Source organism: Delphinus delphis, chromosome 14, assembly GCF_949987515.2.
Source record: "Delphinus delphis chromosome 14, mDelDel1.2, whole genome shotgun sequence".
Classification (NCBI taxonomy): domain Eukaryota; kingdom Metazoa; phylum Chordata; class Mammalia; order Artiodactyla; family Delphinidae; genus Delphinus; species Delphinus delphis.
In genome coordinates this window covers 9,669,610-9,691,116 of record NC_082696.1, presented here as the reverse complement: position 1 = coordinate 9,691,116, position 21,507 = coordinate 9,669,610, and the positions used below count along the sequence as shown (strand labels likewise).

The 21,507-nt window shown below is 48.1% G+C and overlaps 1 protein-coding gene across 4 annotated transcripts in view; it reads left to right on the top strand.

Moving 5' to 3' along the window:
* Nucleotides 1-21,130, top strand: part of ZDHHC14 (zinc finger DHHC-type palmitoyltransferase 14) — a 275,052-nt gene extending 253,922 nt beyond the window's left edge. For 2 of the 4 annotated variants that reach the window (XM_060029718.1, XM_060029719.1), the window contains exons 7-9: nucleotides 787-896; nucleotides 5,713-5,815; nucleotides 19,900-21,130. In XM_060029718.1, coding sequence (XP_059885701.1) covers nucleotides 787-896; nucleotides 5,713-5,815; nucleotides 19,900-20,253 — 567 coding nt within the window. In that variant the 3' untranslated portion in view covers nucleotides 20,254-21,130. Of the gene's footprint in view, nucleotides 1-786; nucleotides 897-5,712; nucleotides 5,816-19,854 lie in introns of all 4 variants that reach the window. The other 2 variants (XM_060029716.1, XM_060029717.1) reach the window with 1 other exon arrangement.
* The last annotated feature ends 377 nt before the right edge of the window (nucleotides 21,131-21,507 follow it).

Here is a 21,507-nt window from a genome sequence, read left to right as displayed (position 1 = left end):
TGAATATTTGGATTCTGACAGAAGCCTCTATCAGTACATGAATTCAATGTCTCAGAATTAGGTTGCCTCCAAGGCTTGAGAAAAACCAGTGCTGATGAGATAGATGAGTTCCGAGAATGTTAAGACAGCTATGTGTATATGCTAACTGAGAACACGAGAAATACCCTGCAGAATTATTCTGCAATGTGGTGAGGCTGAATTCAGGCCATAAATGCGCAATTAAGGACTTCCCTGGCGGTCCAATAGGTAAGGCTTCACCTTCCAGTGCGAGGGGTGCGTGATCAATCCCTGGTCGGGGAGCTAAGATCCCACGTGCCGCGTGGCCAAAAAAAAAACCAAAATATAAAGCAGAAGCAGTGCTGTAACAAATTCAATAAAGACTAAAAAAAAAATAGTCCACATCAAAAAATCTTTTTTAAAACAATGGGCCATTAGGGGAGGTGTGTTACTCCTCTCTGCTACCATTCATTTCATGACTATTTAACACACTAAATGTAGCATCAAGAAATCTCCACTGGCTTATGTGAGCTGCCTTTTAAGTACCGTGTAGTAGAACTAAGAGATTATTTTCCCCAGAGAGTGTTGTTTCTCCCCAGTCTCACCTGCTGTTTGGGGATATTTCCAAGTTTGGGGTTAATGCCAGTTTTCCTTGAGAAAAGTACCTCAGTTTCTTCTGCTGAAGAAATGAGTAAAGATCATTGCATTCTTTACAGGCTTCTTCTGATCGGCCCGAACTGTGACATTGGTGTGATGGATACTGTGTCATTGACTATCCTTTTCTTTCAGATTAAAGGATCTTGGTCAAATAAAAGAGGTAAAGAGAATTACAACCCCTACAGCTACGGAAATATCTTTACAAATTGCTGTGTTGCCCTGTGTGGGCCCATTTCTCCAAGGTAAGATTCAGATGGCACGATGCCCGATAACAGACCTGGGGAAGCACACACCCTAGTGTGTTAGCGCAGGTCTCGGGCAGCAGTGACCTGGCCGGCGGCAATGACCGCCAGCCAGGTCAGCACGCCGCTCTGTGCTGCGGAGACGTGGCCTTAACGATGTAGAGCTCTGGCTTGTGTTATGCTTGGCATAACTTTCTACTGAATTTGTGTCAAGTTTGGGGAAAATCCCCTCAGGATCAAAACAGGGACACTGAGTCAGGTGACCCCATGAATCATTAGATGATGAACATCCAGCTGTCACGAGGGAGCAGGACACAAGGTAGGAAGCAATTAGAAAGCCTGTGGACATAAGTGCTAAGAGCTGAGTTGTGCAGAATAGAAACGCTAAAATAGTTCAGAGGGAGAGATCCGTGTGGGCTGAAGCAGTGGAGATTGTGGTGATGATAAGACAGCAGTCCTGTTAATAATGGCCGTGGCTGACATTTACTGGATAGTGTTAGGCTCTGTCTTAAGTGCTTTACGTGGATTAACTTTTAAAACCTCACTCCGTACCTATGAGGTCGGTACTATTATATCCCATTATATGGAAGAGGAAACCAAGGCACAGAGAGGTTAAATAACGTGCTCAAGATCACACAGGTGGTAAAGGCTGCCTGGTCAGGACACAAACCCAGGTGTCTGACGTCAGAACCTGTGTGTGTCAATGGTAGAAGCTGCCTCCTAGTCTTGATTATTCATGAGTTACGCTCTTGTAGAATATTTCCAACAGATTAGCCAAATCAAACATTATTTGCTAAGCAAGTTTTCCAGGTTTCTAGAATGAGTTTCCAAGCCTTCCTTGCTTTTGGCCTCTAACTGTGTACATGGAGAGAAACCACAAAAGCTACTGGCTCGTGTCCGCAGCAGCCCCGCTGTGCACTTAGAGCTGCACGGTCAGTCATCACTGACTTGTGCTCATGGAACACAAACTGGGTTTGATCGTCAGCCTCAGTGAAGCTTCATTAGGGAAGGAAGAGTGATTCCCTCCCCCACCCCGCCCCCCAAAATATCAAACACATATTCCAAGGCCATTTATTAATTGGTACTGGATTATAGTTCCTGGTGCCATTGGGTAATTAGAAATTGATCATTTTCCAGTTTGGGTCTAGAAAGTTGGGAGCCCAGTGTGCCACTCGTCCTGAATTTGGGGCCCTCGGGGGCCCTTGACCTGCCCCTCCCAGGCCTCCTCTGAGGAGGGACAGCAGGAAGCGACAGCCAAGGGCTCTGGACGGAAGGGCTGCCTCAGGCCAGGGCGTCCGTCATGCCTGGAGGGTGCCCCTCCCCCAAGAGAGCTCCAGACTCACCCAGGAGTCCCTCTTGGGGCTCGTTAGGCCAGAAAAACCCTCTGGAAATGCTTGTTTTTTCACAGTTTAGCTTTGTGTTTCCTCCTGGTGTGTGTTTATTTATTATGGTGTGTGTGGATAGTGGGGACAGGCCATGAAGCACAGAGTAGAAGAGGCAAAATAGACATGAACGAGCATCTTACCCCGTCTCTGAAATAGACACCTGAATCTAGGAAAGGAATATAGAAGTCTCACGTTTTGCCCGAATCTCTTTTCCCGTTCCCAAGTCTTTGATTTGCATTTGGCGCCATTCTGTGTTGTTTATAGATCAAGTCTTATCATGGTGAAATTATTTCTTCCACAACTGGATTAAATTTGCTGGTTTGGCTAAGCTGAGGCTGTATTCTTTCCAAAATCCAAGTCCCCCTGGATGGAGCATTTCTCAGGGACGGCCCTCCCCTCGGAAGAGCTTGACCACTCGAGGGTTTGTGCAGGAAGATGGGGCGCTGCCCTCTCTCGCTTGCCCACAGGTTCCCAGAGCTGGCCTGGGCAGAAGTGGGCAGGGGCATGGTGTCTGTCTTCGCTGTTCCCTCCTGTCACCTTCCTTGCCCTCTGCTGTCTCTGCCCTGCCTCACCCAACCCCTGTGCACTAAAAGAGCACCAGGGCCTTGCACGGGCATCCCAGACAGGCTGAAGAATGAGCAGTGTCCCTCGCCTCAGACAGGGACTAAGCACCACCTGTGTGCCCAGCGCCATGTGCCTGGGATGCCTCTAAAGCATTCTTAGTGTGACGATGTACTCACGAGGGAGGGAGAGGGTGTCTTCAAGATTCCCCGTGAGAGCCATGGAGCACGGGGGCAAAGACCCGTGTCCCATTCCCTGCAGTGTCCCCAGAGTTGGGGGGGGGGGGCAGCAGGGTGGGAACAGCCAGGTTTGGGAGGGGGTCCTCATAACAAGTCTGGCAGGAGGAATGGAAGATTGGAAAGACAGAAAGTCCCAAGGTGTGGTCAGGGTCAGGCCCTACGGGCTGGTGCTGTGGGTCAGCCAGTCGTAAGAATTCACTCGGCCGCTGTCACTGAGCACGTGCTGTGTGCTGGGGTCCAGGGATGCGCCTGAGAGAACGTCAACAATACAGGTCTGTCCAGGGCAGGTCTGCACAGGGGGAGGGGCTGGGATGGGGTCGGGGTGCAGGTTCCATGGACACCTGGCAGGGCTTCCCAGAGGAGGGGGATGTAAGGTATGAACCATTCTAAAGGATCAGGAGGAACTGGGGAAAAGGAATTGTGGGAGGAGAGAAGGGACAGCATGTGCAAAGGCCCAGAGGTGAGAGGAGAGCCCGGCTTGTCAGAGGAGGAACTGGGGGAGTGAGGGGGGTCCTGGGGGGCAAGGCAAGAGATGAGGTGAGCTTAGGAGGGGCTCGAGGGCCATTCTGAGGGCCAGAAAGAGGCTTGGGGCAGAGTGTTACAGTCTTGGGTGCGTGGCTGAACAGGATGAACGCATGGGAAGCAGGCCGAGAACAACTTTTTCTATAATCCCTGCTGTCCCCACTCTTTTGATGACCTAGTTCTTCTTCTGCTCCTGGATGAAATCCCCTGCAAGTCCCTTAATTTCTTCTGTCAGCTGGGAAAAAAAAAAGACTCGGGACACTTTCATTTCCTCCAAAATAGTGTCATTTCAGTGAACCGGAACTTCAAAGTTCAGTGTAAGTTAACATTTTCCACCCCTTCGTCCCTACCAGGGCTGGGATTTCAGCATACCTTTGGGAGCAAACAATTTGACCCCCAGCATGCCCCGTTGAGCCAGCTACACACCAGCTCTCTCCCAGGGACTGAGCCTGGCCCCACCCCTGGATCTCATCATTGGCAGGAGTGGGTGACCCCTCTCCCCAGGACATCCTTCTTTGCCCTTTCCTTCGCTCTTTGACACCCTTGAAGGTGGCCGCAGACTTGGTCTGAGAATCCCTTTGACGGTCCTGCATGGGGATCCAACACCTCCCCTTTGGAGGATGGAGGTTCTTGTAGCCTCTTGTTTTTTCTAAACCTCAGGGGATTTGACTGAAGCTGAAGCAGAGTCCCACTTCCAGATCCTGTCATAAGTATTTTTTTAATGGCTTGTTAGTCTGTCACTGGAAGACCTGAGGTGGTAGCTGTGATGATAACGCGTATCTTCTGAAAGCCGAGCTGACACGTGGAACAGCCTTCAGCCGCCCGGGCCCCGCCCCCAGGAGGAGGAGCGTGTGGGCACGTGGATGTGCTTGGGGCGTCCCTCAGAGGCCCAGCCCCACCCCACGGGAGGCCAGGGCGGGAGCCCCACTTAGTGGCCGAACCTCCTGTTGCCCCTTGCAGTTCTGTCCTTAGACCCGGGGTCAACACGGAGTCTTCACTCAGGGAGGAAATAGGCAAAAACCCTTTTGATGGCGAAGGAATCTTCACCCGCACCTCCTACCTGGGCAACAGTGCCATAGAGTGAACACAGAAACGTTGTTCAGGAAACGTGTCGGTGGGAGACCGAGGACCCGTTTTTACTCGCTCAGTCAGAAGCGTTTGCTCAGCACCCGCTGGGGGGCAGCTGTGGAGGTAATGATGATGAAGAAGACCCCGTTTCTGCCCTCGTGGTGCTTACGCTTCGTGACAGGCGCACACGGAAACACGTGGAGCCAGCGTGATGTGATACGGCGCCCACGGCGCTCCGAGGGCGGGCCAGAGGGGCCAGATCCTCCGGGACAGGTGCCGTGGGGGAGACGAGATGAAGCCTGCCCCCGGGGGCCTGCGGGCTGCTCCACAGAGGAGTCACTCGTATAGATCACTGTGACATCAGGCCAGCAGTGGCATGTACCAGCAGGAGGATCACAGGCAGGGCTGAGAGAAGCCAGATGAGGGAAGAAAGCGGATATAGGGCCAAGAGCAGGGGCTGGAGGCCGAGAAGAATGGACAGCGGACGGGAAGGGAAAGTGACTTCGGGCAATTAAAAGCCACAGCCTGAACAGAAACAGAGACGACAAAGCAGAGAACGCACAGCGGGTGCGTGGCTTCTGCTCCCGGGCAGAGCACTGGCGCGTAGTAGGTGCTCAGACGCGCTTGTTGAAGGAATGAAGCCGTGAATGCCGTGTGTGACAAGATGTGGATTTGAGGCCGGAGAGGAAGGTTGGGGACAGGTTGTGTGAGGCCTGAAGGCCGAGCAAGGGGGTCTGGGCTCCGATGGCAGGTGATGGAGGCTGTGCAGGCAGGAGGGGTGACGTGATCAGGACGGGGGCGGAGTGCGGGGCCTGCAGCAGGTGGCAGGGAGGGAACAGATGCTCCAGGCGTTTCTAAGGGCAGAAGTGGTAGACTCTGGAGCCTGACCACACATGAAGGCGAGCAGAGGTGTATTCTGAAGCGCCTTGGGGGCCCGTCACAGAAAACGGACCCCCGAGATGGAAATTAAGAGAGCGTTGTCGGTGTTTTGGGCTTTTTATTCGCTCTCTGACCCCTGCATTGTTCTGTTTTCTCTTGCAGCCTCATTGACAGAAGAGGGTACATCCAGCCTGACACCCCACGGCCAGCCGCACCCTCCAACGGGATGGCCGCGTACGGGGCCACACAGTCACAGAGCGATACGGTAGGACCTGCAGCGCCCCACAGAGGCTTCTCTCCCACATCTGTGTTCACTGACCTGTAACAGTCAGTCACCTAGAAAGCTTCCCGGGACACCCCTGGGCTGGCAGGCTCAGAGAGGGCAAGGAAGCGTTAAATTAAGGCGATATCCGCCGAAGGCTTACGCCCCCCGCCCAACAGGTGGTCAGTTTGTTTGGGGTTGTGTCGGGGAGCTACACAACATCTCTTCCAGAAACAACTTGAGGCAGCTTGCTCTGGAAAGCCCCTCACACAGAACCGGGCTGCTGTCTGGGGTGAGCGAGAGCTGCCCCAAGCAGGGCTGGCTGTCTGGCGAGTCCCTGAGTCCCGTGCCGTCCCTTTGCCTCAGTCTGCACCCGCTCCCTCAGCCCCTCTTTAAATGTGCAGCGGACTCTGCTGCCAGGTCTCCCCACTTTCAGCCAAAACCTTAGATCAGCCATGCACACCTCAGTGCAAATAATCAGACAAGCTGTTCATTCACTGACAGCAAAAACTGGTGCCTCTCCAGAGAGGTCCCTGGGCCACGCTTCTGTGGAGGTGTGGGACGGGTGCTTTGTTTTCACTCTGCACCTGGGAGACGGGGCAGGGACGGAGTCTTTCCATGGGCACCTGAGCTCACAGTCTGGCTGGCCCCGACCATCAGTGCCTTAAAATTCTTCAGTGGTCTGTAAGTCAATGGCCTCTCTTTATCAGGAACAAATTCCCCTAAAGAAGTGTTTCTGAAAGGGACCCAGTCTTGTGGCCCACTGTTTGCTCTCTATAGACCTGAATCACCCACAACAGAGTCCATGACAAACAGGCCAGGACAGCAGAGTGGGTTCAGAAAAGAGGCTTTGACAGTCCAGGACTTGGAGATGGAGCTGATGTGGAAATCTGGGAGCAGGGAGCCAGGGGTGCCTCCTGCCTTTCAGCTTGGTGACAAGATGACCATACACATCACCAACAGGAGATATAAAAGGAGGTACCAGTTAGGGGGAAGCTGATTTCAATATGTAGAAATGGGATACCCTCGGATGCCTGGGGATAGGGGGAGGCGCCCTGCAGGTTGATATATAGAAAGCTCGGGGAAGATTTGCTTCGCCGTACTTAGGAAGGAATGACATGGTTGGTAGAAATTCACTTTGAAATACTGGAGATGTGAATCAATTTTATTAGTTATCCTAGAATCCAGTCGATCTAGCATTTTAAAAAAACTGTAAGACATGCTCCTGTTTGTCATCTGAGATATTAATCTGATTTCATCCCACATGCTGGAAGATTTTTTTTTTTTGCGGTACGCGGGCCTCTCACTGTTGTGACCTCTCCCGTTGCGGAGCACAGGCTCTGGACGCGCAGGCTCAGCGGCCATGGCTCACGGGCCCAGCCGCTCCGCGTCATGTGGGATCTTCCCGGACCGGGGCACGAACCCGTGTCCCCCGCGTCGACAGGCGGACTCCCAACCACTGCGCCACCAGGGAAGCCCCTGGAAGATTATTTTTTGAAATCAGCATTTATTATCTTTTGCTAACTTTCTCTCCACCCATGCCTGCCAATTCTGCCCCCATCAGGTCAAGTTTCTTTATCTAATTGGATACTACTAGTGAGGATAATAGAACAGGATAATTATGGAAGACAATGGAAGGAAAAGCTTTGCAAATGGACAGATTTAAGTACAACTGAACACAGCAGGGAAAGGCAGAGAGCTGGGATGTGGGATCAGAGAGCCTGGGCTTGCAGTGACTGACTGGGGGCTGGGTGACCTTGGCAAGTCACTTCATCCCGAGAGTCTTAAGTTCCTAAACTGTAAAATGAAGAAGGGGATAATGATGTTCACCTCCCTCCCATCACCACTTTATAACAAAGGGCCTGGCACATAGTAGGTGCTGGTTAAACATTCAACTGAATGTATTTGAAAGTTCCCCTCACAGGGGCTTGCTCAAGGGAAGTTCTGAATAAATATTAGTTTGTTCCTGTCTTCCTTTCCTCATTCCTGTCTTCCTCCAATTTTGTCAACATCTGCAAAAGGCTCCCCCTTGAATGTGGAACTAGGAACTAGAGGGAAGGAGTTCCCTTTGATGCAGTGACATGGCAACATGGCTTCATGAAGTGATGGCCTTGGTAGGATCAAATTAACCCATGGGCCAAGAGACAGGACATGGTCATTTTACCCACTAGACACCACAGGCAAAGCACCTGTGTGCTTTTCTGGGGAGTATGAAAAATTTTAAGTCCTGAAAAATAATTATGAGCTCTGAAACATGAAAAGAAAACAGCAAAATCAAAATTAATAAATGTTTAATGTCTATGAGACCCATGAATATGTCAACTTCATTAATTGTTAAATTTAGCTTTCATCAAAATTTCATTACATCTTAGAAATGATTTGTAGGTTGGGTTTTTCTCACTTCATAAGAATTCCCCAGCACACATGTGATTACAGAGAAATCATTACCAATTATAAAGTAGTGAGTTGCCTGTAGACAGATCAATTTAAAAGCTAACTGCCTGGGGCGCCCTGCGCTTCCTGTCTTGCCATGCTGCCTGTGTTAGGGGAAACCCAGGTTTCCACTGGGCTTAAGGCTGGGGGAACTCTTTTTGGTCCCAAGGCGCCTACCCACTGCTGGGAGTGCCCCCAGTACGTCAGAACGTGTTCAGGAGAGGCAGGAGCTGAAAGCTGTTTGGGGAAGTAAGATGAGATATGTTCTTCATGGTCCCACAAGCCAGAACTGGGACCGGAAGGTGGGCCCGGGAGGCAGATGGTACTCAATCCAAGAGGGGAATGCCCAACACCCAGAGCTCATGGCAGACGGGAGCCCCTGCCACAGAGGTGTTCAGGCTGGGGGAGGTGGCACCCCCAGCAACGTGGCCACAGAGGAGTCAGCACTGGCGGGAGGGCTGGACATTGACCCTCAGGGTTCCTTCCAACTCAGAGCCTGTCATCCAGGCCACCGGCCTTGTCAGCAGGGCAACATCACTGTGCCAGATAATGGTCCATTCTACTGTGCATTTATGGCCATTCAGGCACTAGAGCGTGAGCCTTTCCATTGTTTCCGTTGTTCGTTATGGCTTCGGTGGTATAAATACAATATTAACAGGAGTGCAGGGGGAGGAGACAGTCCTGCACGGGCAGGGCTGGCACTAAGCAGACCGTAAAGCCGGACGTGTCTCCGCCCCAGCCCCTCTCTCCAGTTCATTCATGCTCCCACTGCGTAGTGTTTACCAGATCCCACAGCTTACCAGCACGTAGCATACCACATGCCCTTCCAATGCTGTCACATGGATAACGCACGCTGACCCTGTGAGGATGCTACTAATTTTATCCCCATTTTACAGAATGAATAAAACAGGCACAGAGAACTTCAGTAAATTTGGCCAATTCCAACTTCACACTTCGACCCCAACAGTCCCTGCTGTCAACCCTACACTTTGCTGCGCTGTAGCCGTGAATGCTGTGTGTAGAGTGACTCCCTCCCATATGCTTTCAGTCGCCACAGCCCGTTATCCTCACCCTGTCTCTCCTGTCAAAATCTGCTCTTTGCAAAAGATCTGTTATCAATCATCTATACGTTAAAGGGAATTTAAGCCGAATTTCAGGATATATGAATTTTAATTGTGAATGAAAGTTTTTACCCTCTATTAAAAACATTTCTGGCAATAATAAAATAATAACTGAATGTTTAATGCTGTTTGTTCAGCACTATATCCCCATTGTCTAGGCTAGTTCCTATGGTAGTTGGTCTCGGTGAGTGTTGGTTAAATGAGAAAGAGAGAGAAATTGACTATGTGCCAGGCACTGGGCTACATTATCATCTCATTTCATCCTCACAGAACTACCTGATGTGGGTATTCTAATTGCCCCTTTGAGGAGACTGAGATTCAGGGATGCTAAGTTTGTGACATAGCTAACCAGTGGCTGGGCTGAGTTTTCATCCTTAGCAGTCTAACTCTAAGGAAAGTGCTCTTCTTTAACCATATACCAAAAGTTTCCCAGGTGGGAAGGTCTTATGGAGCAGAGCGGCATGAAGTCTCCTCCCAGGGCTGTGAAATCACATCACCCAGGGCTTCCATGCAGAACGATGATTAAGCTGCTGTGGTCAGTCACAAAACCAGCTGTGGAACTGAATGTAACCACTCCATAATCTAACCTACAATTGGACCAAGCAAATATCTATGAAACTTCAGTTTCTGCTCTGTTACAAATGACAGTGTTAACCAATGACACATTAACTCTTCTTTTTTTCTCTTCACTTGCTTCCCCTAAGCCCAAACCATTTTGCAGCACTTCAGTCTGTGTTAAAGGTTTGTCCAGGTGGAAACATCAGTACCCAAGTAATTATTGACCTAGTCCAAGGGTGATCTCCACTATTAAACTCCTCAGAGTTCACTCAGTTTCTTGGATCTGCAAGTTATCATTTTTCATCAAATTGGGACATTTTGGCTATTATGTCTTCAGTTTTCGGGGGGGGGCCTCATCTCATTTTCTCTCCTCCTGGGACTCCAATTACTCCTATGTTAAACCATTTGATATTTTGCCCCAGAGGGTAAGTCCCTGAGGCTCTGTGCATTTTTCTTCAAACTTTCTTTCTCAGCTCTTCAAATTGGATGATTTCTTTTTTTTTCAACATTTTTTATTGGAGTATAATTGCTTTACAATGGTGTGTTAGTTTCTGCTGTATAACAAAGTAAATCAGCTATATGCTTACGTATAGCCCCATATCTCCTCCCTCTTGAGTCTCCCTCCCACCCTCCCTATCCCAGCCCTCTAGGTGGTCACAAAGCACCGAGCTGATCTGCCTGTGCTTTGCAGCTGCTTCCCACTAGCTATCTATTTTACACTTGGTAGTGTATATGTCAGTGTTACTCTCTCACTTCGTCCCAGCTTACCCTTCCCCCTCCCCATGTCCTCAAGTCCATTCTCTACATCTGTGTCTTTATTCCTTCCTGCCCCTAGGTTCTTCAGAACCTTTTTTTTTTTAGATTCCATATATATGTGTTAGCATATAGTATTTGTTTTCCTCTTTCTGACTTACTTCACTCTGTATAACAGACTCTAGGTCCAGAAATTGGATAATTTCTTCTGATCTGTCTTCATGTTCACTGATTCTTTCTTCTGCCCTCTCCAATCTACTGTTAAATGAATCCAGAGAATTTTTCACTTTGGTTGTTATACTTTTTAGTTCTACAATTTTCATTTGGTTCATTTAATTTATCTGCTTAGTTTCATTTCTCTACTGAGATTCCCTATCTATTTACTCATTGAAGCCATATTTTACTATAATATTTGAACATTATTATGTTGCTTAAAGTCTTTATCTGCTAAGCATATTTGGGCTGAGTTGGGTTTGGTTCCTTTTCACCACTTTTTTTCTTAACTCTAGGTTACATTTTTCTATTTATTTGTATGTATATTGATATTTTATTGGATATATTTTGGGTAATATATTTGTAGAGACTGGATTTTGTTATCTCTTGAAGTGTTGATCCTTGTTTTAGCAGGCAGTTCAATTAGTGGCTAATCATCTTGAACTTGTGTAGGCTTGTATTATATTTTGTCAGTACAGACTTATGGGAGGTCCAAGATGTTTCTCATGCCCCTCTAATTTGAAGGAGCTCAACCTCCAAATTCTGTCTCCCTCAAAGATCTTGTCAGGGTTTGATTTAGCCATTGTTAGGGCCGGTCTAGGGTCTTAGTTTAGGGCATGATTCTTACTCCTAAGGTATAGCCTTCCTAATGTGATAGCTGGATGCCAGGCATGTTAACAAGGTATTGGGGGTGTTAATGAGATCAATGTCCCCCAGCACTACTTTTCTCAACTTCTAGTATCTCTATGCCTCTCTCAGCCCCGTTATAGCTGTTGTCTCATAAGCCTGGGTTGGGGGGGTTGGGGGGTGAAGGGGGAAGGGACTCTTCCTGCACATACACAGCACAGCTACAGACTTGTGTGGGAAACCCCTACTAGCATTTCTGGCCCCCTTCTCTGCACAGCATCGTCTTCTGCAATGCCCTGCCATACAGATCCAGCCACTCAAGCTTCCTTACCCTCTGATCTCTGCTTTCTCTACTCAGAAGAACTTCTCTGCTCTGTTCAGCCTATACCATGGTTGGGAAATTCTTCCCAAGGAAAGGGCTGGTTGACTGTGGGGCTCACCTGTGAGTTTCCCTCCTCTCGGGGACTGCAGCCTTGCATTGTCTGTTGTGCACTATTGGAAACTGTTTGCTTCACGTATTTTGGCCAGTTTTATATACTTCCTTGTACACAGAGGCAGTACTAGTCCAGTGTAGGTTATCCACCATTCCTGGGAATAGAAGCCTTATCTCTGTGATTAAAGGGCCTTTTGCAGCCAACATTGCCGTATTCCCCCATTTTTGCTACCCGCTCTACTAGCAGTAAATACTGACTTAGCCGTGGAACATGATTCCTCTGACCTAGAAGTGTTTCTAGTGCTCACCTCAAAGGAGGAGCATTTGGAGACTTTATATTTAGCACCAGACTTGGCATGTTCATTTGCAGAGAAAGGAAAGGCTGGAGGGAAAGAGATTCTAGGTATCTTGGGCCAAATTTTTGCCTATTATTTTATTATTAAAGTCTAGATCAGAAAGGCGTTTCCTGAATGATAGGAAAAGTGTTCCTAGGGAAATTGTACTATTTTAGAAATAAAAGTAAAGGCTTTAGCCTTAGATAAACATACTGATAATTGCAGGGCAGAAAAATTATGTAAATATTGATAGATAGCTGGCAGCAAAGTACCCATAGAGGTCTTATTATCTGAAAAATGGGAAAATTCACTGTTAACTTATCATCTCACATAATTGGGGGATGGGGATGGTTATTTAGTAACTAAGTGATCTTCCCTCTACTACAGATTCCCAAGAAAGAAAACGTTAGAGAAGTAATGAAGTGACATCTAAGGTATTTAAATAGTGCATGTGACCCCAGTATAGCCCTTGTCATCTGAACACCCATGAAATTCTGAGGATCCACACTGGAATTTTGTGCACATAACCCCAGTGTCAACTGAAGACCATGTTTTAGTTATTCCTATTTTCCTCATTATTGGCTTTTATTATTACCTTATACTGAAGGTCTTTCCATGACAATGTGTCTATGCACAGTCATGACATTCAGGTATGGTCCACTTTTTAGTGTGCATATCTCATTTGATGGTCAAATAATTTAAGTTCTGTATGACATCAGGATCATAGTTTGTTTAAAGCCGGCACTTGTGATCCTTTGGGGTCACTTGCTAAACACAAAGATAGTCTAACCCTAACCCTAACCCTAACATAGTACATAATTGTTGGATTTTTTTTAATCATTTGCTATATTTACTTAACCTCATTTTAAATCCTCTTAATCCAATATCAAAACAAGATTAAACCTAGCAGTTGCATGATTTATTAAACTAGTTTCACAGAAGGACTCTTCATGCATAGTCTGAAAAATCAAATATAATAGAAAAAATAACTTGAGCAAACTTAAATGCTAATGTTTTAAAAAAGAATAAAGAGGAAGCACTCCTCCTAACCTATATTTTAGGTGGATTTTAGAAATTTATAGTGTTTTTATTAAAGTAAATGAGCATTCATAAGACCCCAGAACATAGCTTCACAGCCAAGCAGAAATAACTGATGCCCAATGCTAATACTTTTGAAAGAATTGGAGCAAAAGAAGTAAATAATTTTACGTATTCTTAGTTTGTATATAAGACCATCTAGAAAACACCTAGCTTTGGTTTTGGCAGCCTTTAATCTGTATGCTAGGATTATTTCAAACAAGAAGTCAGCTAGAGTAAAATAAAATGCATTCCACCATGAGCAATTTTATTTGAAAACCTGCAGAAACAAAACTAACTTATCTCTATGGTATTTTTAAACTGTAACATTAAGTGATAATGTGTGTGACATCCAAACATCTGAAACCATAAGCTTCTTTGCAAGTTAAACGCCAGTGCTTCATTTGGGCAGTAAGTCAGCCAGCTGTCAGTGACTTACTGCAACCACAGCAAATGCTCCAGCACTCCAGACAGTATTAGTTTTATGCTGCCAACAGAAGGGTCTGTCCATAGACATTCTTAAATGCAGTCATGTTTCTGTTCTATTAGTAGTCAGCACTTGGATGACTTTTGACCTAAAAAATGACAATTTCATTTGGTTCAATCTAATATTTGATAAATATGAACCGTTAAAGTGTTGTTTTGGAATGAAAACAGTGAGTTTCTCAATTTCCTCTTCATAGTGATGGACTGTCACTGTCCAATCTCTGGCTGCTTGCTTGTTTCTCTTTAAGATTATATAACTGGTTAGATACATTGAAATATACCTCATGGCTTCTTGGTGTTAGTGCTGGAATATAAGCCCTGTTCCAAGTTGTGAGAGAAAAAAAGTGAGCAGTTATGTCTCCCTCTACTGGTTGAAGATATGAGTCCTTGAATGAACAGCCAGGAAGGCGGGTTGGTGGCGTAAAAAGGTCAAAGAGAAAAGTGGGGGGGGGGGGGGGGGGGGGCGGGGGAGAAAAGGAGGAGAAGAAGAAAGCAAGAAGAGGGAAAAGGATAAGAGGGAAGGAAATCAATGAAGGAAAAGATGGAGAGGGAAAGAGAAGAGAATTAGTGAGGCCAGAGAGAAAAAATTAAGTAGAAAAATCAAGAAGAAATGGGCAAATAAGGATTAGAATGGGCAAATAAGGTGTAAGGACATTTTTTCATGGGTCATCTTCACAGTAACCCTGAAACTATTGGCTGTTTTGTCCCTTGAAGTTCTTGAAGTTCTCATATGGGAATTGCAACCAATGATGGTTTATTAGCCCATCCTCCTTGGAATTTTGGCAGTGTGCAAAATGAGGAAGAGGCTGGACTTTTTTTTTTTAAATCAGATATCCCCTAGTCATTGAGTTTCTTCTAAAAAGATGTCCAAAACATGCAAAGTTAATATCATGAGAATTATACGTTCCACTGGGTAGAGTGGAATTAATTGCACTTTCCTTGATTGGAACCCATTTTAGTGTCCTGTTATGAACCAATAGGAAGATTATAACACAGTATCCTGTGGAAGAAAGCCTGGTCCCTGGGCGCCCCAAATGGGAATGGTCTTCTAAATAGAAATCAGTTTAAATGTGGCAAACTATTTTCAAAGCTATGGGTTACAGCAGGATTTAGACACTTAGGTTCATGGTGGTCCCAGCAATCTTCTCACTGATACAATCTTGCCGCAAGGTAAACTGGAGGAGGGGACAGAGTAGGTTCATTATTAATATGAAAGCAGTCCCTATAACAATGGAAATATCCACAACTATACTCAGACAGTCATCTTTTAAAATATTTAAACAAATCCCTGTAGAACAGGTGCTTAAAGTCAGATAACACAAGTCACTGTTCAAAATAGTCATTTTGAAAAGATTTGTGACATTTCGATTTTTAAAAAAATTAAATGGCTTAGGCTAAATGTTTTCTTTCACATATTTAAGTCCTTAAGCTTTACTCCTGGGAAACTGGAGCGTGTTTTCAACAGGGTCCTGACCATGAGGCTGAGGACAGATTTGCTACAGTTTTAACGTGTTGTGGGTTTGGCTGCAGGAAAGCACCAATAGGTGTGTGCAGGAGTGGACCCAGGTTTGGAGGGGCCTGAGTCATGCAATCTGGAGCCCTTTTTAAGAAAAAAGAGGGACTTCCCTGGTGGCGCAGTTAAGAATCTGCCTGCCAACGCAGGGGACACGGGTTCAATCCCTGGTCCGGGAAGATCCCACATGCCGCGGAGCAACTAAGCCCATGCACCACAACTACTGAGCCTGCACTCTAGAGCCCGCAAGCCACAACTACTGAGCCCGTCTGCCACAACTACTGAAGCCCACGCACCTAGAGCCCATGCTCCGCAACAAGAGAAGCCACCGCAATGAGAAGCCCGTGCACCACAATGAAGAGTAGCCCCCGCTCGCCGCAACTAGAGAAAGCCTGCGCTCAGCAACGAAGACCCAACACAGCCAAAAATAAATAAGTAAATTTATATAAAAGAAAAAAAGAAAAGAAAATAATATGCAAGACAAAACAACAAGCAAGGCCTTAGAAAGCAAGCAAACAAAAGGCCCTGGACTTAAGCTCATAGCTTCAGAGTAAACCCACCTCCAGGTGCTACCTAGCAAGGGCTCACTCACTGCCCAATGTGCATAGAAGCCAAGACCATGGCACTGGCTTTTGAAGAAAGAAAGAGCTTTATTGCAAGGTTGACTCTCAAGGAGACAGGAGGCAGGACTCAAATCTGTCTCCTCCATCCACGTTTCAGGCGAACTTTAAGGGGTTCGGGGAATTTCAAACTTGGAAGCTGTTTAGCCAGTCTTGAGTCAGTCCATACAAGCTACTCGTGCTGCTGGAAGCCAGGTTTTCCTTACTGAAAGACTTCTCACTTCCCAAAGGGCTCCAGTGGCAACACTTTGAGTTCCACAAACTTCTCTGAGTTCCATAAAGTGAAAAATTCCCGGTTCCGGGTTCATCCTGAAGACATGGGGTCCCGTCTTGCACATGCGCAGTGCTGTCTCCGTAAATAACTTGTTTGATTAATCAACAGCCTATTTAAGGAGGCAAAGCCAGTTTATGCTGTGCTGTTTCACAGGTGTCTCGTTTAAGTCAGCGCGGGGATGCTTTAGTGCAAAATCTCAGAGGGCCCCTCAAACTCCACATCGACCTCCCGGCGAACGTGAGCTCTAAGGAACTCAACAGAGCACTGTCGGCAGCCCTTTTGTCCCAGGGTTTTCTGCTGGGTGCCCGTGAGCTCTGCTGCAGGGCATGGCTGGAGAGGCGTGACCAGGGAAGGGGAAAGGACACTTGACCGGAGAGACAGAGGGAGAAAGAGAGAAAGAGAGTGGGGAGCCCGCCTCTCCCTCGTATGCTTGTGCCGCCTGACCTTGGGAATCTCCTCCAGCTCTGACCTCTAATCTATTGAGTTGGGCAAAAAGTTCATTCGGGGTTTTCCATAAGATGGTACAGAAAAAACCGAATGAACTTTTTGGCCAGCCCCAGTATTTTCCTGTGAGTCTGGAGCCAGCCAGTCAGAATTGCTTGGGCTGATCCCTAAAATAGAATTTGCCAATCAGTTTTCAATTTAAGAAAAAAAGGCTTTCTTCTGGTCAACAGAGACCAGCAAATCTAGTTTGCAGTTTCATCTTTCCCCAGAGCTGGGCGTGTTGTGTGGACCGAGGTATTAGGATGAGTGAGGGCTCCAGAAAGAAGAGTTGAGAACAAGATTCCATCATCCAGGAAGGGGCCAGGCTTGAGAGCAGGAGCTCTCTGGCTGGGGCAGCATCTCAGCCCTGGGGTCACGGGCAGGGGGCGGCGGCTCAGAGGCTGCACTGAGCTACAGAAAATGGAGGCAACGCCAGAGCAATAAATGGTGATTTTCATAAAATGTTCTTTGCAAAGCACAGTATATCCAGAGCCCTGGGAGACTTTCCAGAAGATGCATGTTTAATCAGGAAGGTTGCTCTTCTCCGCTTCTGCTCTGTCAAGACTGAGCCGATGTGCTGAACGGAACTGACAGCATTGGAGAGCGTGAGTGGACCCGAGCTGTCTGCAGCTCCGACAGCTGTGCTGTCCCACAGCAGCAAGGGTCCCTGGTCCCTGCCCCGAGCAGAAACTCCCTGCAAGAGCAGAGAAGGCTACGCAGTTGCCCACTGGATAAGTACTGGTGTGGCAAAAGATTCGGGTGACGACTGGGAAAATGCAGACACTAAATGACTGTCAATGCCTAACAATCAGCCCCTTTCAAGCACTTTTTAATGGCATTTTTGTCTCATCCGAGTAGCCCTCCACCCACCCCCCAGCCCTTTCCCACCCTTCTCCTAGCTTCTTAGCGTCCTGAAGTTCCCTTGGCTGGAATGAAGCCATCAGAGAAAAGCCAGGATTTGCTTTCCCTTTTTAAAGCTCCGTCATGAGCTTTACTCTTGTCTGAAACCAAGGTCTTTGAACTTCTAAAACCCGCAAATTCCTTAGAGACGGTGTCTCTTCCACCTCCTCTTGGAGGATTGGGGGCCGGCTGGGGGATGGCCCACCACTCATGATTTTAGAAAGAAACCCACGTGGCTAGGAAGGACACACACACTGAAGCAGAAGAAGTAAAAGAAGTGTGACTTCGGGAAAACTCTCTTTTCCCCTGAAGGCTGCGTTGCATCGTTTGGTTTGCTTCTGTGCCTGGAGGCCGGTGAGTGATGGAAGTTCTAGGTGTGCGTCTGGGCAGGAAGATGGCAAGGTCCCTCCATCACAAAGCTATGAGTATGTGGTTCAATGGTAGCTCTAGAGTTCAGAAAAAAGAGAGTGGGGATAATGGACAAGTCACATTTCTTAAGCACCTACTAGCTGTCGAATGTGCGGTGGTGAAAAGGGGTTTGCAGTCAGACGATCCCAGTCCCAAACCCCAGATCCTTCCCCTACTTTTATCTGTAAGGTCTTGAGCAAGGCACCCACCCATACGAGATGCATCTGTAAAGAAGGGAAACGTGTTTGTTCTAAGAACTTCTTCAGAAACAGTGGAGCGCCTCTCTTATTGCTCAGACGTAGTCAGGATAAGCTCCCCTAATAGCCACACCTGCTCCTGAAACTCGGTAACAAGTCACCGCACAGACTCAAGTTCAAGATCTCCGAGTTATTCGGAAACTTGCCCACAGCTCAAGGGAAGGGTTTCAACGGTATCAGAGACCCAAATTCCCCCAGCTAGAAAAATGTGTTTCCACTATTTCCTTTGCCCAGCAGGTAAAGTTAAACAAAGGACACGAGATTAAGATTTAAGAACACTTCGAAGAAAATGAAATATTTTGTAAAATGTTGACATTCTCTTTCACAGATTAAAAAAAAAACAGCTCAATTAATGGTTCTCGAAGCTGTTGAAAACTTAGCAGCGAGGAATTCTAAGGCTTTTACCAATAGTCTGATCAGGCCCTAAGGGGCTCCTGTTGACCGTGTCTTTTTCTTTGTGTGTGTGTGTGTGGCATAATACATATAAAATGTACCACTTTAACCATTTTTAAGTGTACAGTTCAATGGCGTTAAGCACATTCACATTGTTATCCAACCCTCACTACTATTCATCTCCAGAACTCTTTTCTTCTTGCAAAGTGAAACGCCATACATTAAAGAGTAACTCCCCAACCCCTCCCCCTAGACCCTGGCAGCCACCATTCTACTTTCTGTCTTTGAGTTTGACTCCTCTAGGTAACGCATATAAGTGGAATCATATAGTATTTTTCCTTTGTATCTGGCTTATTTCACTGAGCATGATGTCTTCGAGGTTCATCCGTGCCACAGCATGTGTCAGAATATCCTTCCTTTTTTTTTGCGTTACGCGGGCCTCTCACTGCCGCGGCCTCTCCCGTTGCGGAGCACAGGCTCCCGACGCGCAAGCTCAGCGTCCATGGCTCACGGGCCCAGCTGCTCCGCGGCATGTGGGATCTTCCCGGACCGGGGCATGAACCCGCCTCCCCTGCATCGGCAGGCGGACTCTCAACCACTGCGCCACCAGGGAAGCCCAATATCCTTCCTTTTTACAGCTGAGTAATACTCCATGTCTGTACAGACCACATCTTGTTTATCCGTCCATCTCTCGATGGACGTTTGCTTCCACCTTTTGGCTATTGCGAATAATGCTGCTGGGAAATGGGTGGACAGGCCCCTGTATTTTTAAAACAATGTGGTAAAAGTGGTTTTCAGCATAGAAGTAGCACTGGCCTCAGGCCACTGCAGGTGGTAAGGCCCGTGCCTCTGTCCACGGGAGTGTTTTTAAATTAGGTCCTGTCTGCGAACAGGGGCCGGGCCGTCAAGCCTGCGGCTGCGTGGTACTCCCAGGACACCTGTGGGTGACTATTAGTTTGAGCAGCTGTTCAGGAGCCAGGTGTCTCCAAATGGAACTGGGCTACTGTGCACCCTCTCTGCCCTCCCTGACCCAGGTGTCACTAACGGGTTTCTCTCTCTCTTGTATCCCGCCCCTCCCTGCCCCCTGTGCCCCCTTCCCTCCCCACCCCTTGCCAACTCCTCTCGCCTCCTCTTTGCTGGCTCCCTCCCGCTCTCCAGTGCGACCAAGACCAGTGCATTCAGAGCACCAAATTCGTTTTGCAGGCCGCGGCCACGCCCCTGCTGCAGAGCGAGCCCAGCCTAGCCAGCGATGAGCTGCACCTGCCCGGGAAGCCGGGCCTGGGCACGCCCTGCGCCAGCCTGACGCTGGGGCAGCCCACGCCGCCCTCCTCCATGCCCAACCTCGCCGCCGAGGCCGCGCTCACAGACATACTGCCCCTGAAAGAGGAGCACGTGGGCCACCAGTTCCTGACCCCGGAGGAAGCGCCCTCGCCGCCCGGGATGTTGGCGGGCAGCCCGCTGGCGCACAGCCGCACCATGCACGTCCTGGGCCTCGCCAGCCAGGACTCTCTGCACGAGGATTCGGTGCGCGGCCTGGTGAAGCTCAGCTCCGTGTGACCGCGGGGCCCCGGCCCGGGGGCTGCAGACAGCAGGAGCGACGGACGGACGGCCCCACCGCGACTTCCGGCGACCCAGTGCCGGGGTGGCCACGACGACTCCAGGTCCTGAGGCAGGAAGAGCCCTGGGAGAAAAATCGGATCCCCCTCTGATGGCAGAGGAGGGCAGGACCCAAAGGCTGGCAGCTTGGTTCCATTTGAATTTTCTGCCCCACCCTGACCATTCTGATAACGGTGGAAACAGAGACGTAGCTGTTTTCAGGTCTTTGGAATATGGAGGGTGGGCGTGGGGAGGGAGGAGCCTCCGGGGGCCCCCAGTCGGAGTCTGGGCGGAGAGGAGGCTGCCTGGGCGTTCCTCTTGCTGTTCTGGGACAGATACACGGAAGGTTTATGACACTTGTGGCCGGACTGAAATTGCACTTAAGTGTTATGCTACTAATATTTGAAACAGACATGCCATTCCATTTGTTAATTTAAGAAAAACCTAAAGGGAAACAATGACCAGATGTGGACTTGCATGCCACGCTGCAGTCTGTTCACGGTGGTGATGGTATTGAAAGGCAACTGCTGCTTTCTTTCTTCTTCTTTTTTTTTCTTTAATTTTGTGAATTCTCAAGTGCTGTTTTATGGGAAGACAGTGCAACAAACCAAGACTAATGGACCACGCCATCCGTCGCCAGCTTCTTCAGCTTAATTCTACATGGGTAGGTGGCGCGCCTGGGCTGCGGAGGGCTGCCGGGGTTTTATCCCATCAAGCATCAGTTAACCTTCTGTTTAGTAGTTAGCCGAGGTGTTGTGTTGTACCACACCTGCCACAGTCTTCACCTCCTTGTGTGACCAAACTCCTGTGGACAGCCAATAAAAGGACGTCCTCTGTTATTTTGGATCTGTGTACAGTTATCCTTAACAGCTGAAATGACAACATCGTCACCCAGATGGCCTGAGGGGAGTTCGGTTTTATTGAAGTATCCCTAGCGAGGAATGGTCCCCAAACAGTCAAAACGTCAAATCTTTGAATTGTGGGGGAACGATGGGATGATTTCTTAGGTAAAAGAGCAACTTTCCATCAGTTTTTTTTTTTTTTTCTTTTCTTTAGTTATCTCTTTTCGACACGGTGTTAGTGGAATTTACTCCCCGTTTACAGATTGGCCCATGGCAGCGAATCTACGGCGGGTTGTAGGGAGAGGGCTCAGGGAGAAGCTGGGCTCTGGAACGTCTGCTCTGCTCTGCGTTGTGTTTGAGTGTTGCCAAAGCT